Source organism: Girardinichthys multiradiatus, chromosome 1 (assembly GCF_021462225.1).
Source record: "Girardinichthys multiradiatus isolate DD_20200921_A chromosome 1, DD_fGirMul_XY1, whole genome shotgun sequence".
Lineage (NCBI taxonomy): Eukaryota > Metazoa > Chordata > Actinopteri > Cyprinodontiformes > Goodeidae > Girardinichthys > Girardinichthys multiradiatus.
Genome location: NC_061794.1, coordinates 46,697,931 through 46,722,686, shown reverse-complemented (window position 1 = coordinate 46,722,686; position 24,756 = coordinate 46,697,931). Strand labels below are relative to the sequence as shown.

Sequence of the window (24,756 nt, the reverse complement as noted above, 5' to 3'; positions counted from 1 at the left end):
CTCCTGTAGCAGAACTGGGACGATGGTGTTGAAGGCAGAGCTGAAATCCACAAACAGGATCCTGGCGTAGGTTCCTGTGGAGTCCAGGTGCCGGAGGATGAAGTGAAGGGCTAGGTTGACTGCATCATCTACAGACCTGTTGGCTCTGTAGGCAAACTGCAGGGGGTCCAGGAGGGGGTCGGTGATGTCTTTTAGGTGTGAGAGCACAAGGCGCTCAAAGGACTTCATCACCACAGAGGTCAGGGCGACGGGTCTGAAGTCATTAAGCCCTGTGGTCCTTGGCTTCTTGGGAACAGGGACGATGGTGGAGGACTTGAAGCAGGCTGGCACATGACATGTCTCCAGTGAGGTGTTAAAAATAACACTGGTTTAACTTTCACAGAATGACTTGTTTTGGACCTGCTACGGTATTTATCACTGGCTTTTATTGAACGATCTGCCTCTGGTTCTAGGTGCTCCAACGGGCTTCGCAGCGGACCGGACCAGAACAGACCAGAGCAGATACAGTGTAAATCCAGGGTTACAGTAAATACAGCACTGATTGAAACAACCAGAGGTGAAGCTGAGCAGCATGGAGCAGCAGCAGCGACACGAGATGATTCAAGATCTGAAGACACCACCTGGTGTCATTTTTAACTTTATATCAGGATCTTTAGAGAAACATTTATTTAAATATATGCACGTGTAATTTATCTTATTTTAATAATAACGACTTTGGATTTTTAATTATTAACATAACTGCCGACATCTAAATGTACTTTGGCAACAAGGAAGTGTTCTTAACTGCTGAGCCTTGATCCATTTAGCAGCAGCAACAACCTTTTATTTGGAGATCTTTTCCCATCAGATGCTCTGAACAGCGTGGCTACAGCATCTGCTTCAACGTTCAGATATTCTGACCTCTGACATCATTTCTCTGGTGAATTCAGATATTTCTTGTTAGAAGCAGTTTGCTGAGAAGTCCTCCAATCACAACTGGCTGTGCTTGGTGGGACCAGCCCATCTGTCCCTCCTCAGTTTTCCAGCTCTGATCCAGGAAGCTCTGATCCTCTTTGCTTCAGGAAAGTATTGCAGACTAACGGCTGCTGTCATAGTGTTGCTGCCACCACCAGCAATGCACCGTTTCACCGTATTAACACTGTTTTTAATGCAACTTGGCTTCTACGTTTATCATTAATGTTCACACAATAAATGACCGGAGACTTCCTCTTAGATGTCATTTCCAGGTGACTTTGGACTTGCAAAATTTAACATCGAAATATGTTTATTTTGTGTCACAATTGTCTTTTATCACGCCTTTAATCCTATTATATTGCTAATTACTGCCCAATTTCTTTCAATATTAAGATTTTTTCTTTCAATGTGTGCATTTGTGGGAAAAGCATGTCACAGGCTCTATCCCTGAAATGTGAATCATCACAAAAGGAAAACAACCAGTTTTAATCAAAGTCCTCCAGCTTTGCCATGCTCTGTTCACAGCTGCATTCTACCACAGAGCAGAGCATGCAACAAATGACCATCATCTGATCAATGCAAACTAATGGTACTTCCACCCAAAACCATAATATGATTACAAAATTGGGCAATAACGGATAAGTTCAATAAAATAAAACATAATGAGAAAATCTGAGAAAGCCTTTTCAATGTCACATCAGCTGTTTTGATCCAAAACCTTTTTTACCTCCAGCCACACTGAACAGGACTCCAGCGGCTTTGCAGAGAAACGTCCGCAGCCGCACGATTCCTGGGATCTTCACTCCGTTCAGGTAACTTTTGATTTCTGGAATACCGGAACCAGCAGCCACCGGCTGGAAAATAGAGGAGCATCAACAACATGTCTGCATGTCAACGTAAAAGCAAAGGTTAGTGTATCGTTCAGTTTTACATCAGCGTGCCAAAATACACTGCTTAAAAAAATAAAGGGAACACTCAAATAACACATCCAAGATCTGAATGAATGAAATATTCTCATTGAATACTTTGTTCTGTACAAAGTTGAATGTGCTGACAACATAAATCACACAAAAATCATCAATGGAAATAAAATTTATTAACCAATGGAGGCCTGGATTTGGAGTCACACACAAAATTAAAGTGGAAAAACACACTACAGGCTGATCCAACTTTGATGTAATGTCCTTAAAACAAGTCAAAATGAGGCTCAGTATTGTGTGTGACCTCCACGTTCCTGTATGACCTCCCTACAACGCCTGGACATCCTCCTGATGAGACGGCGGATGGTCTCCTGAGGGATCTCCTCCCAGACCTGGACTAAAGCATCCGCCAACTCCTGGACAGTCTGTGGTGCAACATGACGTTGGTGGATGGACCACGCGGCCCTCCAAAGAAATGTCACCCCACACCATTACTGACCCACTGCCAAACCGGTCATGCTGAATGATGTTGGAGGCAGCAGATCGTTCTCCACGGTGTCTCCAGACTCTGTCACGTCTGTCACATGTGCTCAGTGTGAACCTGCTTTCATCTGTGAAGATCACAGGGCGCCAGTGGCGAATTTGCCAATCCTGGTGTTCTCTGGCAAATGCCAAGCGTCCAGTCGGTTTCTAACCGTTTGTGCAGACACATGCACATTTGTGGCCTGATGGAAGTCATTTTGCAGGGCTCTGGCAGTGCTCCTCCTGTTCCTCCTTGCACAAAGGTGGAGGTAGCGGTTCTGCTGCTGGGTTATTGTCCTCCTACAGCCTCCTCCACGTCTCCTGGTGTACTGGCCTGTCTCCTGGTAGCGCCTCCAGGCTCTGGACACTACGCTGACAGACACAGCAAACCTTCTTGCCACAGCTGGCATTGATGTGCCATCTTGGATGAGCTGCACTACCTGAGCCACTTGTGTGGGTTGTAGAGTCCGTCTCATGCTACCACGAGTGTGAAAGCACCACCAACATTCAAAATGACCAAAACATCAGCCAGAAAGCATCGGTACTGAGAAGTTGTCTGTGGTCCCCACCTGCAGAACCACTCCTTTATTGAGTGAGTCTTGATAATCACCAAAGATTTCCCCCTGTTGTCTATTTCATTTGAACAACAAGATGTGAAATTGATTGTCAATCAGTGTTGCTTCCTAAGTGGACAGTTTGATTTCACAGAAGTTTGATTTACTTGGAGTTATATTGTGTTGTTTAAGTCTTCCCTTTATTTTTTCAAGCAGTGTATTTCAACTTAAAACACATCAAGCCAAAGTCAAGTGAAGCAGTGATGGTCAGCATCATGTTGCTGATATGACCCATAAAGCCGTTGCAGCTTTAACAGCCTGATGATGCTGTTAATGTGGAACATCTCGTGTTTAAAAAGAGCCAAGTGTTGCAGTGTGAGGACAAACATACCTCAATAAGGACAAGCACGCTGGCAATGAAGACAAACAGCATGTTGAAAGTGAGGAGTTCCAGCAGAGACAAAGACAGACAACCTTTGTCTGTGCACTTCTCTATTGCTGGAGGTCTTCAGATAAGGTACACCACCAGTTTCATTTGATGAAGTGTCCTACTTTATATAATACTGTGTTGTGCAATGCTAAAGGATACAATCACCAACCACGGAGAATTTGATTTTAGTAAAGAGATGCACAAAGAATTCCACAAACAGTCCAACCTGAAAGAGACAGGGGGAAGATTTTCTGTCTCGCTGCAACATGATGAGCAAAGAAATCCAGGATTTGTGACTTTTCCTACCAGACCAACTGTGACCCCGATCACAAACACCATCACCCACCGCACTGCTTCGTACTTTCTGGCTTTCTGTGGGCAAATTAAAGATGCATGTAAAAACTTTTCACATCAAACAAGATTTTATATAAAACAGGTTTCAGAAAATTAACAGCATATTATTGAAAATAGAACTTTTTTCCAAAATGTATTCAGATCTACGCTCTGTCCTGACACTAACGTTTTTCATGTTTCCTCACCTTATTGTCCATACCCTCCAGAACCTCCACATAGGGCTCATTGATGCAGCGGTCATAATCCAAACTCTGGTAAAGCGAAAAGTCACAAATTCACTCATTCATCTGTTATTAATTCATTAAAGCTCTGTGATAAAGACCGACCCTGTCCTTCTTTCTGCATATTTTGCTTCCAATGAAACCAACTGACAGACTGAGTATGTTGCAAATTCCCCAACTGAGTATGCGCAACGTTTCTACAGGGAGGTCATGTTGGTTCATTACCATCATGATGTCCTAGTGTGGTACCAGTGATAGAATCTCTTCCACATGACCCACAAGCACCTGTGTGGATGGGCCATCAGGAAACACCGAAGCCTCAAAGCTCACCATGCCCACACCAGCCAACAGCGATCCAAGTATGCTACTGTGAAGCTATTGACATAGAGTTTGTTATGAGCATTGCACTCGGCTGCTGCTAAGGCTTCATTCAAACCGATTTCCTCAACCAGCAGCAAAACCAACCCACACTCTGATACTATGCAATGTTTTTGGTCTTTCCCCAATGAAATTGGCATGCACTGCACTTCTTTTGGAAGTAAGGCTCCCACCTGTGAAGAAGAGCGCACAACTCCAAATCGTGCCAAGTCTCAACTGTTCTGCTTGCTGAAAGACTGAAGGAAGATTAGAGGTTTTTAAGGTGCAGTTTGAAAGCAGACTCCACCTGTGGGAGCTGTCAAAGATACATTCCCAGAACCATCTTATTTGATGAAAAAGAAGGAAGAGTTGGAAAAAGCATTTACAAGTCACAATGCAAATAAAAGAAACAAGTTTGCGCTACAGAACCTCAGCTCAGAGTGATTACTTGATCGCTACAGGTTTTGTCAGCATGATTCATTCTGAGCGTGCCCTCCAAAACCAGGCCGAAAGGTTTGTTTGAAGGCGAAACGTCTTTCACCTGCATTCTCTCATTTAACTGATACCGTAACAGCGAGGCTGAAACTGATGGTGGGGGCACAGAAACCTTAGACATCATCCTAGTACAAAAATGGTGCCCGTGGTATTAATCTTGTGGCAGCATGACGTGATCTCTACCACATAACTGGGCTTTGGGGGGTGCAAGGAAACATCTCAGACAAGCAGGCAAAAACAAAAGCGGATGAGAACAAAGAATGCAGCAGCGCTAAAATCTTCATGCGGAGGGAAACTTTCTAAATGCAATCTAATGCTGTTTTAATCAGGTGATGGTAGAGCTGTGCCACTCTGGGTTAAAGGGGTCCCATATTTACACAGTAAATCAGAAAAACCATCAAACTTTCATAGAAAAGCTATTCAGTTTATTTATTTATAGAGCGCCAATTCACAACACATGTTGTCTCAAGACACTTCACAAAGTCAGGTTCATCCGTTCCAGTTAATCCTAACCATTGAACAGTTCAGTCAGATTCAGTTATTTATTCAAATTGGATAAAAAGTTTTTCTATCTAAGGAAACCCAGCAGATTGCATCCAGTCAGTGACTTGCAGCATTCACTCCTCCTGGATGAGCATGTAGAGACAGTGGACAGTCACTGGTGTTGACTTTGCAGCAATCCCTCATACTGAGCATGCATGTAGCGACAGTGGAGAGGAAAAACTCCCTTTTAACAGGAAGAAACCTCCAGCAGAACCAGAACCAGGCTCAGTGTGAGCGGCCATCTGCCACGACCGACTGGAGGTTTGAGAGAACAGAGCAGAGACACACATGCTATGGAAGACTTTTAGAAGTTCTGGAGAATTTCTGATCAAAACCAAATGACTACAAATGTCTTCTTTACCTGGAAGAAAATCTAAAGAATTCGGGTCTGACTTTAGCACAGAGGTTTTTAGAGTCCTTTCAAAACTTTCCAAAGGTTTCTCACCTCATAGTCTTTCCTGGGCAGAATCTCATCTTCCTCATCTCGGATTTCCCCGAGAATTGTCTGAAAAATGGGAAAAGAAAATACACAGAAAGAAGTAGACCAGTTCAATCAGTCTGGAAATAACAAGTCCAGATCAAAACTGAACTAATTTACAACACAGCCTTCAGCCCAAGAGCCTGAGTGGCTCCAATCAGCATTCTGTCAAACATGAATGATGGAGAAGAATGACCTCCTGCTGATCCTTGGGGTTTTAAATGTCTTCAGTGGATGAACAGCAATGGAAACCTGGACTTTGGGGAGACATCAGGTTTACAGAAATATTAAAATGGGTTTACAGCAGCTGTAAGAACAAGAGTTGCTGGTAAACAGAAAGAAACTGTTATTTACGGCTGGAACCCAATAAACAGGAAGAGAAACAGCAACCACTCCCTCTGAGGAGAAGTTACACTGTAACATTAAAAGTAACCAGCTGGTCCACTGAGGTTGGCAGAAGATGCAAACGGAGCAGCAGCAGGGCGGAGCACAACAGAAAGGGGCAGTGAGAAGATTCCTGGAGGATCTTCGAGGAACCGGATCAGATCCTAAAATAAACCCACGAACCCCGCCTTCAACACTGTTAGTCCCGCTTTCCTCACCAGTTCCTCCGGCGTCCGCGTCTCTCCTTCCCTGCAGCAACACTGGCAACAAAAACAGCCTCTGCAACACGCCATCTTCGTTGTTGTGTCATGCTGCGTTCAGGAACTGTGGTAAAAACTGTCGCCGAGCTGAAAGCTATGAAAAACTCAAGAAGATCAAAATACATATTACAAATTAGATAAATATGACCTAACTTGCTTCAAATGCTTCATAATGTGTTTTTCTCTCATCAATGACAAGTTATTACATGTATCGATTTATTTTAGAAACGCTCATTACCCGCAACAAGTAAATGCAACAGAACACTCACGTGACAGCAGCTTTTTTGTTTGCAAGCTTTATTAAACAACTGTCTGTTAACAAGAACAGAACAATCAGGAAAACATTAAACCGGAATGTATGGAGCTGAGATTTGATTGGCTACATTTCTGTATATATATATATATATATATTTCAGTATATACTGTGTATGGATCTGTTTTAAAGATGACATTTATCGTGCTGTGTAAATGAATGATAAAGCATTTCACAGTCTGTAAATATTTAAATAATTCTGTACTATATTGTTTGTAATTGTGTTCACTTTTTTAATCATGATTATTTGTTATTGTTTCTATTATTTATTTATCCTTTCTAATATTACCTAACTAGAGGTTGACCTTTAACCTGTCCTTCTGCACACCATAACTGAATCTTATCTCTATATTAATAATTGTATGATTGTTCTAGAAGTTTATGTACTTATTTACTCGACTGTTTAGGGGGTGGATCCCTACACCGTGGAGCCAGTAGCGTTTTATTAATTCACTGTTTATTGTAGGAGAATATCTCTCCTTTCTCTCCGTCTTTCTTCTATCTTCTCTGCTTTAGACACTCTAAAGCTCACTAAAAGTCCTCCACTACTCCAACATCTCCTCACGTTAGGAAGTCTCTGAAGGCCTAAGATGCTTTGTGAATAACTTTTATCTTACTGAGGGGAAATTCTAAGAAAAATCGTAAAATTCAAGAAATTCTAGGATTTTTCTTAGAATGATGTCACTAGGGGCTACTTTTAGTCTTAGGATTCTTTGTGAAAACTGGTCCTGGACAATCTGACTGTTAAGGGTTCATCAGAGAGATAGCCTGGGTGAAGAAACTGTGTCTGTGGAGGCTGGTTTTGCAAATAGCGCTCTGTAGACCTGATGGTCAATGTCTTTGTGTCCAGGATGTGTGGGGTCTGCAGAGATGTTTGCTTCCTATTTCCTGACCCGAGACCTGTATAAGTCCTGAATAGAGGGAAGTTCGACCCTGATATTCCTTTGCAGACCTGATTGTTCTTTGCAGTTTGGACCTGTCCTGTTTTGTGGTTGAGCCAAACCACACAGTGATGGGTGTGCACAGGACAGACTGAATAATGTACTAGATAGCGAAGCACCAAGGCTACAATCTTGGTTCACAACCTTAATGATTATGGCTTATTGCTATTGACATATGCCGACCTGGTGTGTTGATGTGCTGTCCAGTACATGCACCCAGTAGTTAGACAGGTGCTGTTTTTGCATAAATAACTGCAACATTACTCTTTTGTAGGACATCTGTAATCAGCCACGCATTCTCCAGAGCTAAGAGGCTGCATGGCTGTTTGTGTGAGACTGATTCAAGACTTGTTTGTTTTCAGTTTGATTCAGAATCAGAGTGTAAGGATTATGATTATTGATTAATTAATATTTATCAAGAATTATAATTTTAAATCATAATTTGAATTTTTTTTATTTCTTAACCAAAAATCATGACTTACGAATAGAAATCAGAGATGTCCTCTGGTGTTGTGATTATGGGCTCAAAGTTCTTTAATAATTACAAATTATTAACCAAACCACAAACTGTCACTGTTTATTCAACTGCTTCACCGAAGGTGGGGGAACTTTGACCTTGTTTTGACAGATAAATCACTCTTGCACGAAATAAACACAAACGCTTCTCTTAATTATATATATGAAGATTTATTGAAGCCAAATAATCCTGATATACCATTATTCTGGTCCAAAAAAACCTTCACCTAACTAACAAGCACCGTTCTACACAAAGGGAATAACAATGACTACCTAACAATAATAATAAAATAAAAATATATACCGTATTTTCCGCACTATAAGGCGCACTTAAAAACCATAAATTTTTTCAAAAAATGACAGTGCGCCTTGTAATCTGGAGCGCCTTGTAAATGGATCAATTGGTTAATTGGTTGATCCATACTGGTTGTACACGGCGCTCTGTCAAAATGTTTCAGTACAACTGGTAAACTACAAAGCCGCACCGCTTGCGGCATTACGGCTACCGTAGTCAGGTGCGTCGCCGAAGTAATAGCGGTAAACTCCTGTACTGTGCTTACTCCTAGTCCAACACCACTTGTGTGTGTATAATGTTTGAATGTACTGTTGCAGGAATTGCCTGAACTATATGTGATTAGAAGCTCAGTGTGTGGGGTGTATGTTTCGTGTGTGTGTGGAAGATGTTGACATTACTCCTCCGGACAGAGGTGGCGCTGTGTGCTGCCGTAGCTGAGAATCAAGAGTGAAGGAGTGACGTCGGTATTATTGTGTGTGTGGGGTGGGTAGAGACGGCGACCGGAGCAGCGGTGTATGAGTCTGTAAGCCCTGTGTTTTTACGTGCTGCAAAGTCATTAAAAAGAACCCCGAATCTTGTCAACAACTCAGTGTTTTGATGCTGTTTCTTCATGTTCAACTCAGCAACGTATGAGTGAGGGAGTTAACCCCGAGGAAACTAGTAACTTCGGCCCCTGTGTCATCAGACTACGGTCAGGGGACAGAAACAGGAAAGGTTATCAGTACTAACGTTTGATTTAGTGCATCAAACTGTTTCTTTTACGTGTTTACTGGATCAGGAAAAAGTTCCCTTTCACGTTTTAACTAACGTTTGATTTCAACTTCAACTTCATAGACTCCAATGCATTCCTAACGTGCGGTTGGCTCTATTCAATATAATTCTATGTAGAGGAGACCTTACCATGAGAGTGAATGGAGTTATCAGAACGCTGGTTTGTAGTGTATTAATAAAGTTTGACTGACTGACTTATCTGACTGTTTTGTTGACATTCTCTTTAGCACAGCTCCATCTAGTGGATGCATAACGCAACCCCAGTCAAACGTTTGACTGCAGTAGCTTCTATTCTATGCGCCTTATAATCCGGTGCGCCTTATAGTGCGGAAAATACGTATATGCATTTAGTGTCTATGAAGATCAAACCAGTAATTTTATGAACAAAATGTGTAATTTGGGTTAAATGGGAAGAAATCCTCCTGGTGTTGATGTCTCCATCGCAGCGATCAGCTGATAAAACGGTGAAGCCACGCCCCTTTAGCCTCTATCAGCTGATCGCCCCAAATCTTGACAAAGGGTCATAAACTCTGAGGCGGGAACTCAGTGGAAAATCTCCAGTAATAAAACTGGAACAAAGAGTGGTCGGGCGAGGCCCAGACCGCAGCTGCTTTGAATGAAAAACTTTTAAAAGTCCAACTTCTAACTCCTGACTGATTTCAGATCAGCCAGACAAACATTAACGATTCAGCAGCAAATAAAAACACAGCTCAGCATAAAATACTTCAATCAGTGTTGAATGAAACAAGTTAATACCTTAGATTAACTACTGGTGATCCTACATCACCTTAACTGCCTCATCCTGCCCAGACCTCTAAATGCACCTATCTGGTTTAATATGAAAATAACCAAATTACTTTGACGTTGATTTCTTCTCTTCTCTGGTTGAGGATCAGGTCTGAAGAAAAACGAGGGGAGGGGGGATCACACGTCCGTGATCAACTCAAGAAAAAAAACTGTAAAATTCTCATCCGTCCAGGAGGGGAAAAGATGAAGAACCGTTAGTCAACTAAATCAACAAGGAGGAAAACCATCTCCTTGGACATGGAACCTCTGTGGGTTTTCAACTGCACTGGGTGTCGGTGTGATCTTCGATTGGTATTTGAATCCTCTGACCTTCTCGTATCAGACAGATTTCCAGCTTTCAAGCTCTTCCCGGAATGGCCTTGTGGAGAAAAAATTCGCCTGCGAGTTTTTGTCTCTCCAGATATGCGTTGTCCTGTGAGACATGTGGGAAATGGCCACGAATCTTCATCTCCTGCAGGTTTTACAGTCCTGGGTGACTTCAGAGCAGCAACGTCTGTTGACCTGCCCATGCCAAAATGCGCGACCAAAATGGATGACTCCAACAAGAGTTACAATCAACTTTATTGGCAAAATTTGTGCCACAAACAAGGAATCTGATTTAGGTCTCCACATCCACAATATGTAAATACATTTAGAGGGATAAGAATAAGGACAATGAACAGTATGCACAGATGTGTGGAAGGAGGGGTTGTATTTGTTTCCAGCTGACTTCCCTGGCTGTCAGGTGTTCATTGTATTAATCAGAAAACAGTTTGTCATAATATTCTTTTTGCACATTGGTTTACATAGTTTGTCACGGATTTTATTTTTTTCAAAGATTTTGGCAAGGCTCAAAAAATAGATTTTTTCCTTAATTCCAAATAAATTTGACATGGTAACAGTTGCAATAGTCATTCCAATGGAAAAATGTTCTTTCATGTTTTACTTTTATACAGGTACCAAAAATGTGCGGACTTTATAACCGTGGAGCTCTACTTGGTTTATTTCAGTTATGTACAGGTCCTTCTCAAAATATTAGCATATTGTGATAAAGTTCATTATTTTCCATAATGTCATGATGAAAATTTAACATTCATATATTTTAGATTCATTGCACACTAACTGAAATATTTCAGGTCTTTTATTGTCTTAATATGGATGATTTTGGCATACAGCTCATGAAAACCCAAAATTCCTATCTCACAAAATTAGCATATCATTAAAAGAGTCTCTAAACGAGCTATGAACCTAATCATCTGAATCAACGAGTTAACTCTAAACACCTGCAAAAGATTCCTGAGGCCTTTAAAACTCCCAGCCTGGTTCATCACTCAAAACCCCAATCATGGGTAAGACTGCCGACCTGACTGCTGTCCAGAAGGCCACTATTGACACCCTCAAGCAAGAGGGTAAGACACAGAAAGACATTTCTGAACAAATAGGCTGTTCCCAGAGTGCTGTATCAAGGCACCTCAGTGGGAAGTCTGTGGGAAGGAAAAAGTGTGGCAGAAAACGCTGCACAACGAGAAGAGGTGACCGGACCCTGAGGAAGATTGTGGAGAAGGGCCGATTCCAGACCTTGGGGGACCTGCGGAAGCAGTGGACTGAGTCTGGAGTAGAAACATCCAGAGCCACCGTGCACAGGCGTGTGCAGGAAATGGGCTACAGGTGCCGCATTCCCCAGACCTGGGCTACAGAGAAGCAGCACTGGACTGTTGCTCAGTGGTCCAAAGTACTTTTTTCGGATGAAAGCAAATTCTGCATGTCATTCGGAAATCAAGGTGCCAGAGTCTGGAGGAAGACTGGGGAGAAGGAAATGCCAAAATGCCAGAAGTCCAGTGTCAAGTATCCACAGTCAGTGATGGTCTGGGGTGCCGTGTCAGCTGCTGGTGTTGGTCCACTGTGTTTTATCAAGGGCAGGGTCAATGCAGCTAGCTATCAGGAGATTTTGGAGCACTTCATGCTTCCATCTGCTGAAAAGCTTTATGGAGATGAAGATTTCATTTTTCAGCACGACCTGGCACCTGCTCACAGTGCCAAAACCACTGGTAGATGGTTTACTGACCATGGTATCACTGTGCTCAATTGGCCTGCCAACTCTCCTGACCTGAACCCCATAGAGAATCTGTGGGATATTGTGAAGAGAACGTTGAGAGACTCAAGACCCAACACTCTGGATGAGCTAAAGGCTGCTATCGAAGCATCCTGGGCCTCCATAAGACCTCAGCAGTGCCACAGGCTGATTGCCTCCATGCCACGCTGCATTGAAGCAGTCATTTCTGCCAAAGGATTCCCGACCAAGTATTGAGTGCATAACTGTACATGATTATTTGAAGGTTGACGTTTTTTGTATTAAAAACACTTTTCTTTTATTGGTCGGATGAAATATGCTAATTTTGTGAGATATGAATTTTGGGTTTTCATGAGCTGTATGCCAAAATCATCTGTATTAAGACAATAAAAGACCTGAAATATTTCAGTAAGTGTGCAATGAATCTAAAATATATGAATGTTAAATTTTCATCATGACATTATGGAAAATAATGAACTTTATCGCAATATGCTAATATTTTGAGAAGGACCTGTAATTTCAGGGCTTAACATGTTGAACTACATTGATATGTTCACATCATTTAAAGTTTCTGCTGCTGCTTTAAACCAGATTTTTTTTTTTTTATCTGACACAAAAAGTAGCTAGCATTTTTTTTAAATACGTTGGAGGCAACATGTCATTTTCTGTTTGTCCGATTAAACTTTGTAGTATTTTAACAACATCACATGAGGCTGAGCAAGATGCTATAGCATGTTTATTTATGTAGCTCAAGGAAAACTGCAGCACAATTAATAGAGAAAAGAAATGAAAAAAAAAAAAACCCTCATCATATAAAATTAGCAGTAAATGATCTTTTCAAACTGTGGTCAAATATATGAACACAGAGCAGTACACTGTGAACTGGGTGAGTATAAACCAAAAACATACAGTAAGAGGGAAACTTCAAGTGGTCCTCACTTTACAGAGGGAAAATGTATCGACATTTGATTCGGATTAAATGTAAAACGTTTGTTTAGCATGTCTGGAATGTCATCTTGATTTTTAAGCATCTGATCCAATTGCAGGATCTGCAAAAGAGCAACAAAAAGTTTCATTCATATGAAGAATGTCAGGGATACTCAGAAAAAGCAGTAAAAATAAACAGGTAAAACACAGTTATAAAACACATTCTGAAAGGAAAACAAGATAAACTGGTTAAAAGTTAGTACCATTTATTATAAATATAAATGATTCCTCTCTTAACACATCATCCTCATGTTAACTGTAAATGTTAACATTTACATTAACTGTAAATCTTAGCATGTTTAGTTGTGTAGCTTAGGAAATAAACAGAAATGCAATGTTAGGAGCAAATATAGCAACATTTCATTTCTTAACTTTTACTTTATAGAAAACAACTTTGACTTCCTTTTAAATATTACTGTAGGTTGAAAACCTAAGACATAAAACAGCCTGAAATCAGGGAAAAAATCTTTGTGGCCTTTAATTTTCTGCCAAATGATGCTAGATATAATAGTGAGTTTTTGTTGAGTGGTAGAAATGATCCATAAATCAATATAGATTTGGTTTTTTTCATTGTGGTCAACAGTGTTTAGATAGTGTAATAGCATAATTTCATATCTGTCACAGTTAACCAAAGCTTTTTAGTTTTTGTCATATGTAATGGCCAGAGATGTCTCCAAAAGGTCCTATACTTACTTTCACAGATGTGGGCCACCTCCAGGTACTTGTACGTTCCAACACAAGGATCTCCAAACACGGAATTGCTGGCTTTGACAGAGCAGGTGGTTTTTCCGTTACAGCTGTGGATCCACATTTATGCAACACCAATTACAACAGCTGCAGGAATCTGAGAGACATTAGATCGTAGGTGAGAGCAGAAATACAATCAGTACCTGGCAGCAACTTCGCTTGAGGGCCTCAAGCAGTCCGTTTTTTGGACCTGAGAGGAAGGACGCTGAAAAGAGCACGTGGTTGGGTCAGTTCGTCCATAATAAGCCCCAATCACAGATATGACCTGCCCGTCATCTGAAAGTCAAACCATGTTGATAAGATGCAGAGAACAATTTAGCATTTGTCATGGAAATAAACAGGAACATGAGGAATCTGTGATCTCACCACATTGAAGGTTTGCCAGCGAGGATTCACAGGCCACAGTGTGAACTGTTGAGCAAACAGAAATCACATTAAAAATAAATGTAATTATCTGCAGCTTTTATAAGACTACTGTGACAAATCCTACCAACCTGCAGGGAAACACGAATATGTGGTGTCCACATATTTGTAGATGCCATAACAAGGATCAGAAGTACGAAACACGAGGGCATTTATTTCACAGACTTTCTTCCCATTACATCTGAAAAGAACAAGAGCTTATGTATAGTTTTTTGTTAAGGAGGGACTGGGTTGGTACAGATTCACTGACATGAGCATTATTAACAAAGTTTAACAAAGATCGTGGCTTTACTATATTTAACCATTATTAAAGCAGACAGGACAGTTTCTGTGGCTTGATAAAAGGCTGGGCCTCATAAGGGAGAGCAGGGAAAGAGGCTATTAAACATAAAGAATAAAAACAAAGAAAAACAGTATAAACATTAGTTTAAATGAACAGATTAACACAGGTATTTACAAAGATATAACTGAATACGTGAATAGCAAACGTCGGGGGGGGGGGGGGGGGGGGGGGGGGTGTGGCAAGGGAAAGATGACGGGGCAGCAGTCTGAGTAACATCAGCATTTCTCCATAAAACGTTCCAATATAAAAGCTTTAAAGGCTACTTTTTGCACTGATTTTTCAAAAGTCTTTCCAAACTTTTCCAGTTTGAAAGTAATAATAAGCTGAATGCAGAGTTTTGTTTTGGGGATCAACAGCAGAATCAGATTTGGACAGCGAGTTTTGCATACGCCGGGTGAGTTGAAATAATTCTGGACTTAAGTCACTTTCAGCTATTTTTGTATACTTTTTTCACTTTTGAGTGAGATTATGCCTCTAACACTATATCTCCATATAGAAAACATATTTTTATGGCTAAGTAGGGTTCGGCAGCCCTTGTTTTTATCCAGCCATGAAAGATACATTAAACATTTCCCTTTTCAGCCATATTTATATATATTTTTTTTTCAATATAATATTCACTAATATGATATTTTGATGAAAGTTTGGATGTTTTAAATGCCTGTGCTGAAGGGCCAAATTTGTACCATTCTTGAATTCAGGTTGGGGGCCACACACAATCATGCCAAGGGCCAGAAATGTCGCATGGGCCTCAATGTGGACAACTCTTCTCTAATCAAAACATAATCATTATTTTCCTCAAGCCAAACTGGAGCCTTATTGGCATAAATTTGCATTATTATTTAAAAAAAACACAGTATTTCATTTAAATGAGACAACCCCGAAAAGCATAGAAATAAACAGTTTAGAGTATCACAGCAGAACAAAAACCACAATGTTGTAGGGACAGGGTTATAGACAACATGTCAGTGAGGTAACATGACTTAAAATACAGTAGAGTAAATAATTAGATTAAAATGATCAAATATGTAATAAGTGTAACAGCTTGGTTGTCAGTAAATGTGTGATTTTTGAACTTTAAATGACTTTGACTTGGCAGTGTTTTGTAAATAAACTGCTGAGGTCTTGTACCTTGTCTTGAGGGTTTCCAGCGAGCCATTCTGGGAGCATTTAGTGTTGACAAGCTGGTTGCCCGGTCTGCCCTCACTGCAGATCTCACTGTCTTCCCGTCCATACAGAACTGACTGCACAGAGATCACTCCTCTTTCTGTTACACACAATGCAATTTCAAAGAGAAATTCAACTGATTCAGAGCAGAAAGCTGAAAAATCCCTTTAAATAATTAATGGGGACTAATTCAGTCAAAACTTTGAACCCAAAGTTGTTAACAAATTCTTTACTTGCATATAAACCATTTAAATATTTTTTTGGCTGCTTAGCCAGTGAATGTTATCTCACTTTGGATGTAACACGATGGTGAAAGTTCTGGTGGTGTTAGGCAATTCAGAACATGGGACTGCAGTGGCAGTATGGGGTGCCTGGGACATGTCGAAGGACTATGTGGTCCTTGTGTTACCCAAGCAGGAGCTGTACCTATATTCTCTGCAAAACGTCTGTCTTGTTGCTGTTACGGGTTCAACCAGGCATGATCCTTGTCCCCGGTCCTGATTGTAGTATTCAAGGACACATCATCTTGTCTTTTAATAATTGTCTGATAATGTAATTCTGTTGCCATCTTCAAGCCATTAAACTTCAAAGTGCACTGGACCGGTTTGTGCCAAAGTGTGAATCAGCTGGATAAAGGTGGACCCCGCCATCCGATTCAGGGTTATCGGTTCAAGCAAGGGCCTTCCTGTTTCTTGGGTAATTAATTTATTAATTAACCAAGATATAATAATGAATTAGTAAATGGAGTAATTTATTAATTAACTAATTCATTTATTACATTTTATCTAGGGGTTACACAGTGGCGCAGTTGGTAGCACTGTTGCCTTGAAGCAAGAAGGTCCTGGGTTTGACTTCCGGCCGGGGGTCTTCTGCATGGAGTTTGCATGTTCTCCCCATGCATGCGTGGGTTCTCACCAGGTACTCCGGCTTCCTCCCACAGTCCAAAGACATGCCTGTTAGGTTAATTGGTCACTCTAAATTGCCCTTAGCTGTGTGAATGAGTACATGGTTGTTTGTGTGTTGCCCTGCGATGGACTGGGGACCTGTCCAGGGTGTACTCTGCCTCTCGCCCATAGACTGTTGGAGATGGGCACCAGCTTCCCATAACCCACTATGGAAGAAGCGGTATAGAAAATGACGGACTGACTGACATTTTATCTAATTATGGTGATGGTACTTCTCAATGATTTGAATTTTATGTGGCAAAGAATACTTACAAGATTAACAAACCTATATTGTTCTTCAGTCAGAATTTAATGTAATTACAGAGTAAATGGTTTCATGTAAATGTATGTGATATCATAAAACTCTTAGATAAAACGTATTTTGATAACAGGAGAGGAGCCAGAAAACTGATAACTGCTGTTTCTCTTGGATTATTGTAGACTGCAGAACACCTTCAACCACTAGGTGGCAGTGTTCAGCATAACCTGGCAAAACCTCCACAGGTCGGAAACAGAAAACATTACTTTCCACCCTTTACTGGATAGTAGAAACAAACTTGTTAAACAATTTCTCAGATGTTTTTAATTTACCACAGTGCAGGTGTAGGACACTATCAGCGTCATCACAGGTGATCAATCTCTGTGTGGAGATGGTGCTCCGAGTTGTTTTTTGTTGGGCTGTGAAAAAGCATAAATATGTAAACAATTTTACTATAAATGAGAATGTTTACTATTTCAGAAGCTGAAAAGACTGCAAATAAAAAATCTGCAATTATTTGTTCATGTTAATTCTGATTTTTTGAGATTAGATGCCTTGCAAAAGTACTCGGCCCCCTTCAACCTTTCAACCTCCTGCCACATTTCAGGCTTCTAACATAAAGATATAAAATTCTAATTTTTTGTGAAGAATCAACAACAAGTGGGACACAATAGTGAAGTGGAATGAAATTTATTGGATGTGTCAAATTGTTTTAACAAATAAAAAACTGAAAATTGGGGCGTGCAATTTTATTCTGCCTCTTTACTTTCAGTGCAGCAAACTGACTCCAGAAGTTCAGTGAGGATCTCTGAATGATCCAATGTTGTCCCAAATGACTGATGATGATAAATAGAATCCACCTGTGTGTAATCAAGTCTCCGTATAAATGCACCTGCTCTGTGATAGTCTCAGGGTTCTGTTCAAAGCGCAGAGAGCATCATGAAGACCAAGGAACACACCAGGCAGGTCTGAGATACTGTTGTGGAGAAGTTTAAAGTCGGATTTGGATACAAAAAGATTTCCCAAGCTTTAAACATCCCAAGGAGAACTGTGCAAGCAATCATATTGAAATGGAAGGAGTATCAGACCACTGCAAATCTACCAAGACCCGCCCGTCCCTCTAAACTTTCATCTTGAACTAGGAGAAGACTGATCAGAGATGCAGCCAAGAGGCCCATGATCACTCTGGATGAACTGCAGAGATCTACAGCTGAGGTGGGAGAATCTGTCCATAGGACAACAATCAGTCGTACACTGCACAAATCTGGCCTTTATGGAAGAGTGGCAAGAAGAAAACCATTTCTCAAAGATATCCATAAAAAGTCTCGTTTAAAGTTTGCCACAAGCCACCTGGGAGACACACCAAACATGTGGAAGAAGGTGCTCTGGTCAGATGAAACCAAAATCAAACTGTTTGGCCACAATGCAAAACGATATGTTTGGAGTAAAAGCAACACAGCTCATCACCCTGAACACACCATCCCCACTGTCAAACATGGTGGTGGCAGCATCATGGTTTGGGCCTGCTTTTCATCAGCAGGGACAGAGAAGATGGTCAAAATTGATGGGAAGATGGATGGTGCCAAATACAGGACCATTCTGGAAGAAAACCTGTTGGAGTCTGCAAGAGACCTGAGACTGGGACAGAGATTTATCTTCCAACAAGACAATGATCCAAAACATAAAGCCAAATCTACAATGGAATGGTTCATAAATAAACGTATCCAGGTGTTGGAATGGCCTAGTCAAAGTCCAGACCTGAATCCAATCGAGAATCTATGGAAAGAGCTGAAGACTGATGTTCATGAACACTCTCCATCCAACCTCACTGAGCTCCAGCTGTTTCGCAAGGAAGAATGAGCAAGAATTTCAGTCTCTCGATGTGCAAAACTGATAGAGACAAACTCCAAGAGACTTGCAGCTGTAATTGCAGCAAAGGGTGGAGCTACAAAGTATTAATGCAAGGGGGCCGAATAATATTGGACGCCCCACTTTTCAGTTTTGTATTTGTTAAAAAAGTTTGACACATCCAATAAATTTCATTCCACTTCATGATTGTGTCCCACTTGTTGTTGATTCTTCACAAAAAATTAGAATTTTATATCTTTATGTTTGAAGCCTGAAATGTGGCAAGAGGTTGAAAAGTTCAAGGGGGCTGAATACTTTCGCAAGGCACTGTAGAATAGATCCAGATTAGCTTGACTAGCTCTTTTGAAACCATACATTCCAAACAAAAAAATAAATGTTGGAAGTTGAGATCATGCTGATGTAGAGATAAACAACATACTTTCATCAACAAATAAAACGTGTGTCCCTCTAAAATTAGTGTGTATTTGCTCAAAAGGTAAAAGCTTAAAATAAGATTCAGAATCAGCTTTATCGGCCAAGTTTGTGCAGACAAACAAGGAATTTGATATCAGTTCTACTTTGCTCTCAATGTACAAACACTTTATAAATAAATAAATAAAAACAATTAGTGTGAAATTAAAATGTTTTTTTCTCTGTAAATATGTACGTACTTATGTCTGCATTGTTTTTACAAAGGTCGAAGTGCAAATATTGATCTGGGGGAAGAAATTGTTTCTGTGGCGGCTGGTTTTTGCAAACAGCTGACCTGAAGGTAAAAGTCTAAACATTTGTGTCCAGGATGTGTGGGGTCTGCAGAGATGCTAGCAGCCCTTTCCTGACCCTAGACCTGTACAAGATGGAGAGAAGGTCAGCCCGGATGATCCTGTCTGCAGACCTGATGGTTAGTTGCAGTGATGGTCAGTTCTGATTATGATTCAAGATAAAAAAGCAACATTTTTCCTTCATAAACATAAATTAACTGACCGTCAAGATAACCAGAGGGCATCTTGACACAGCACAGCCTGTACAGCTCATATTTGTGTGTTTTAGATTGAAAGTTATTTTCAATCAACCATAAGGTTTGCTCTTGGTAAGAAATGATACTGGCCTCTCCAAAAAGACAATAAAATGCAGTCATTTATGAAAACTAAATATTTTTGGGGGTTTTGTTGTTCAACATTTTATCAAATAAAAAATGACTTACATCCTCCTCAATATGCAATGGAAAGGCCTTTATTGGCATTAACAGACAGGTCCAACACAGAAACAAATGACACAACAAGCATTCAAACAGTCACACAACCCTTCACATGCAGGTTTTTGGACTGTGGGAAGAAACTAGGCATAACTGGAGAAAACCCACACAACCACAGGGAGAACAGGTAAACTCTGCAATGAATGTCCTTGGCTCACTAACATTTATACTCAAACTCTTCAGATAGCCATGCTGCCTGCTCAGAAGATAGTCACTTCAAGTTTCCACCATGCTTACAGTTATTTTACATTGACCACCACCATAAATATAAGACATACCCACCTGATTCTGCCTGAGGATGGAAAAAAGGCAACGTATTAGAACTGGGTGCAAGATGGTAGCACAGGTAGCTTGATATTTATGTACAACAAGCTGAATTGTGTGAAGTTTGATCACATAAAAGTAAACACTGACACATCTAAATGAACTTTAAGCAATTAGTTACTAACTGTTTTGATTTTATTTACACAAGTTTGAAAAAGAAGAAAGAAATACAGAAATTACTGTCTAAAGTGCTTCAGCCTGTCTTTAAACCTTAACTGTCTCCTCCACAGACGTGCATCTTGTAACCGTACTGCTGCAGTGACTCCAGTCCTTTTATTCCAGGCATAGAGATTCCTTTTATCCTTTAAACTTTAAATGAGATACTACAACTGCGTATATAAGCTTGGAATATTCTATGTGGTTAAAGCAGAAAAATAGTACAACATGGTATTGGGGCCCAATCCTACTCCTCAGCAGATGAAGAAGGTGGAACACCCCAAACAAACGACACTTCTCCTTATATACTAAGCTTTGTGTCAGAAGGCAGAGCACATCCCTTTGTCAGTGTTATCAGTAAATTTATGTGTTAGCTTTGAGCAGCATTAACTGAATAGGGCAGTGTGGTCAGTGGGTGTAAATAAACCTAATCTTGTGTGCGTGAAGCAGTAAAACGTCTAATAAGACATTTAATAAGCAGGTCACATATTTTCCTACCTGTGTTCCTGTAGGTAACTTTAAGAAAACTCTAACAATCTGAACCAATGACTGACTGATTCCTCTCTCCTTCATACAGACCTGATTGGTACAAACAATTATAAACTTACATTGGATCCAATCCAGAGCCCACAGCTCAGGCAAAACAGCAAAGTCAAGTAAAGACCAGAAGCCATCTATGGAAATAAAAATTTCAAATGTTTATATTTCGTACTGTTCATAGAAAGTTAACTATAATATGTGGAGCTTTAAACATCCTGAACTAAAATCTAATAACGTCTCTTACATCTGGAAAACTGATTATATAAACACAACCAAGACTAGATGAAGCATCATGAAGAAGAACAAGAATTTCCACTTTACCTTGTTGGGATTTTCAGTTGGAGAGTCTGTTCCAGCAAGGGTGTCTGGAACCAGGATGACTTAGAGATGGGAATGCAGTCTTTATGTAGTGTTGGTGTGTGTGTCATTTACAAACACAAAACAGAGGTTCAGTATTGACACAAGTCCAGAAAACATGATAAAATCTATCTTCAACTTCTTGAGCTAATATTTAAAGTCTGAGTCATCTCTAAATATCATCCATGAGTTTTGTTTTTGTTCTTAGTATTGAGACAGGGAATCAATACAAGGTTTCGTTATAATCTTTAAAACCAGAAATCAAAGAGTTAATATTGTTATTTAGATAAATAATTTTGAAATGCTCAAATAAGTATGCAGATTAATTGTTTTCAGGCCTTTTATATCTATCAGGTTTTTTAACATAAAAACCTCTAATATTAGTTTAAATGGGCCAAAAAAGGCTGAAGCTGATTTTGAACAAAACATGTACACAGTAAAAATGAAACAATTATTTTGATTTACCTCTACTTTAGTCAATGTTTGTAATAAATCTGCTGATCACCTGGGCCTGTATTCTCAAAGATCCTCAGAGTCCTCTCAGAGAGCTCCTATCTTAGCCGGAAAGTTCCTGCGATCGAGTCCTAGCTTAGGAGTTATTCAGTTCGCTGCAGCGAGGGACTCTGAGTGAGAAGACAACAGAAATTCCTATCTTAGTGAGGAGGTGTGGTTGACCCCGTTGCTAGGTGTGATGCTGTCTTCTAAAAGCTGTGATTGTCATAGTAATGGAGAACCAGGTGACTCTAGCGAGTAACAATCACAGAGGCAAGGTCAGAGTTAAACAGGTTTATTGATGAACAAGGAAAAAGACTGAAGTTGTCAGTGAATCTGGGTCCAGGTGGTCGGAACACTGTGGGAGAGAGGTAGGTGAGTACAGATGGCTGGTTATAGTTTGTAACTTGGAATGTCTGATGATAACTCTTACTTGAGAGGAGGACGTGGAGTTGCCGGGAGGTGGTAAGTGACGCCACAGAACAGAGATTTGAGAGGTGAGGATGCCGTGAGGTGGTGATGGTTTCTCTGGTTATCCTTCCATACGGTTGGTGTGAGGTTGGAGGGTGGATAGGGAGGAGTCTTTACGGGTTGAGGATCCAAGGGGGAGAGGTGAGTAACCTCTGTACATGAGTGGGTTCTGGAAAACTGAAGGAGACTTGGGATGAGTGAAGCACAGTGAGATGCTTTCGGCCCCAGGAGAACTCAAGCTAGGAACATGGGCAGCAAGGGAACCAGGTCCGGGTTCTCGGAGTTCCCTTCCACTCTGTGGAGAAGAGAGCAAGGTGAGTACAATGCAAGGTCATGGAAAGTAAGCACAAAGAACAGGTCTGCAGGTCTGATTACCACTCATTGGAGTTAACAATCTGAAGCCTCCTTCAGGATTCCTGCTGCTTAAGACGGCTCCTCTTGATTAGTCCTGATGATCCACAGCTGTGGCTGCATCTGCCTGTCACACCCTGTGGGTGGAAATACGTAAGTTGAAACGGGAAAAGAATAGTGACCAGTGGAATTGATGAAGGTTGAGGTGTTTTGCTGACTTAAGATAGGCAAGGTTCTTGTTGTTAGTCAACATGATGATGGGTGAGATGATGCCCTCCAGCCATTCTTCCAGAGCCATCTTTATAGCAAGGAGTTCACGGTCACCAATGTCGTAATTCTTCTCCAGAAGAGAGAAACATCTAGAGAAAAATTCACAGGGATGGAGTTTATCATCATTGGTCGACTTTTGGGACAGTAGAGCTCCTACTTCAGTATCAGATGCGTCCATTTCTAGAACGAATTGGGTCTTGGGGTCTGGGTGAGTTAAAATGGGTGCAGATGAGAATCTTTCCTTCATCAACTTACCATGCTTCCTCGCTCTTGTCTGTGATTTGGTCCTGCAAAAACCTCACCCGCTCTGACACAGTAAGATTACATACTGAGTAGAGAATTGAAGACATTGAATGAAGGTCAGTTAATCAGAGGATAATGTGAAGCAGCTGAGGCAGAGGGAAAGCAGGAAGACTGAGTGAGAGAGACTATTTAACACAGAGGGAGCTGAGTTAAGACACAAAGAGCCTTCTAACCAAGGGGAAAAGACCAATACTGACCAATGGAATAAACTAGAATACCTTGGGAACAGAATCACAGAAATAAGTGAGAAACTAAACCTAAAACAATTAATGAACATGGAAAAACTTTTAAGAACATGATGATGAAAACAGAGACACAAAAGCAAACCAAAACCCAAACACATTAAGAACGTAACTGATTTATGATCCATTTTTCACATCGGACCATATTAATCTAGATAACTGTTTTACAATAATAAACAAACTCATCGTTACTCAGTTTATCTTTGATATTAAATTAGTTTGATGTCAAGAGACATTAAATTGGACAAAAAAGCAAAAAGAAAAGAACTTGTAAAGGGGCACACATCATTCACAGCACTATAGTGTAAAGCAGAAGCTGAAAAACAAAACAAAAAGAAATGTGCAACTGTTGAAATAGTGAAAGTATGAACTGTAATATGAAACAACGATCTCTTGATGTTACTCTGTGTATCTTTGATAACCTGATCCCTTAGGATACACAGGTGTGCACAGTAGACAAACACTTTGCAATGTAACAGTCACACATTACTGTTGATTCAAAGATAGCAAACATTGATTAAGGAGAACATGTTTTTGAGGAAATGTTTCAGGAACTGATCCTGATGAAGTTATTGACATTTTGTAGCCCAGTTTCTGTTTGCTAAGAAAACAAAACGGCTGAATATTCAGTCAAATCAACCAGCATCACAGGGAACGTTAGCAACTTTCTGCAGGTCAAATGCTGCGGTTGGTCACTGATTATTAAGTTTCCTAACAGTAAACTTAAATTAACTTCTTATTTTTGTATGATATTTTATTTTAAAAACAGATTGCTTAAAAAAAAAGTTTTAGTTTTACATAGTCAATCAAAAGAGGGATATTTAAAAGGTTGCAGAGTTTTAAGCACATATCTGGGCCACTTATCGGTATATATAAGACATGAAGGCAGAAGCCAGAACCCTTTGGCCTCCTTATCAGAAACATGAAGAAGCTGAGTTGGTTCCTCCATCGTCCCCTCAGAGGGTAGAGATGAGCCATCTTTGACCCTCTGCAGGAACTTGAGGCTTAGGCAGGCCATCCATCAGTTATATCAGGCTGATGGTGAGGTTTCTTTCAAAGTCACAATCATCTCCTTGGTCTTAGAGATGTTCAGAATGAGACCATTACTCCTA

General features: G+C 40.5%; 2 protein-coding genes and 1 long non-coding RNA gene across 3 annotated transcripts in view; all 3 read right to left on the bottom strand.

Moving 5' to 3' along the window:
- clcn6 (chloride channel 6) overlaps positions 1-6,821 on the bottom strand; it is a 34,108-nt gene extending 27,287 nt beyond the window's left edge. Inside the window, exons 1-7 of the mRNA XM_047367541.1 lie at positions 6,431-6,821; positions 5,796-5,855; positions 3,920-3,985; positions 3,687-3,752; positions 3,540-3,606; positions 3,342-3,448; positions 1,682-1,808 (exon numbers count right to left, since the gene is read on the bottom strand). Coding sequence (XP_047223497.1) covers positions 1,682-1,808; positions 3,342-3,448; positions 3,540-3,606; positions 3,687-3,752; positions 3,920-3,985; positions 5,796-5,855; positions 6,431-6,505 — 568 coding nt within the window. The 5' untranslated portion in view covers positions 6,506-6,821. The remainder of the gene's footprint in view (positions 1-1,681; positions 1,809-3,341; positions 3,449-3,539; positions 3,607-3,686; positions 3,753-3,919; positions 3,986-5,795; positions 5,856-6,430) is intronic.
- The window catches only part of LOC124869598 (L-rhamnose-binding lectin SML-like), a 137,151-nt gene extending 115,623 nt beyond the window's left edge, over positions 1-21,528 (bottom strand). Inside the window, exons 1-9 of the mRNA XM_047367549.1 lie at positions 21,480-21,528; positions 21,227-21,292; positions 20,421-20,430; positions 17,368-17,454; positions 15,797-15,932; positions 14,394-14,503; positions 14,266-14,310; positions 14,043-14,175; positions 13,846-13,949 (exon numbers count right to left, since the gene is read on the bottom strand). Coding sequence (XP_047223505.1) covers positions 13,846-13,949; positions 14,043-14,175; positions 14,266-14,310; positions 14,394-14,503; positions 15,797-15,932; positions 17,368-17,454; positions 20,421-20,430; positions 21,227-21,292 — 691 coding nt within the window. The 5' untranslated portion in view covers positions 21,480-21,528. The remainder of the gene's footprint in view (positions 1-13,845; positions 13,950-14,042; positions 14,176-14,265; positions 14,311-14,393; positions 14,504-15,796; positions 15,933-17,367; positions 17,455-20,420; positions 20,431-21,226; positions 21,293-21,479) is intronic.
- A 791-nt stretch (positions 21,529-22,319) lies between these two features.
- On the bottom strand, positions 22,320-23,425 carry LOC124876521. Its single transcript, XR_007040319.1, has 5 exons — positions 23,355-23,425; positions 23,048-23,188; positions 22,854-22,966; positions 22,441-22,773; positions 22,320-22,365 (listed from the first exon to the last, which is right to left on the bottom strand). It is a non-coding gene; the product is annotated as an uncharacterized LOC124876521 (long non-coding RNA).
- Between the last annotated feature and the right edge of the window lie 1,331 nt (positions 23,426-24,756).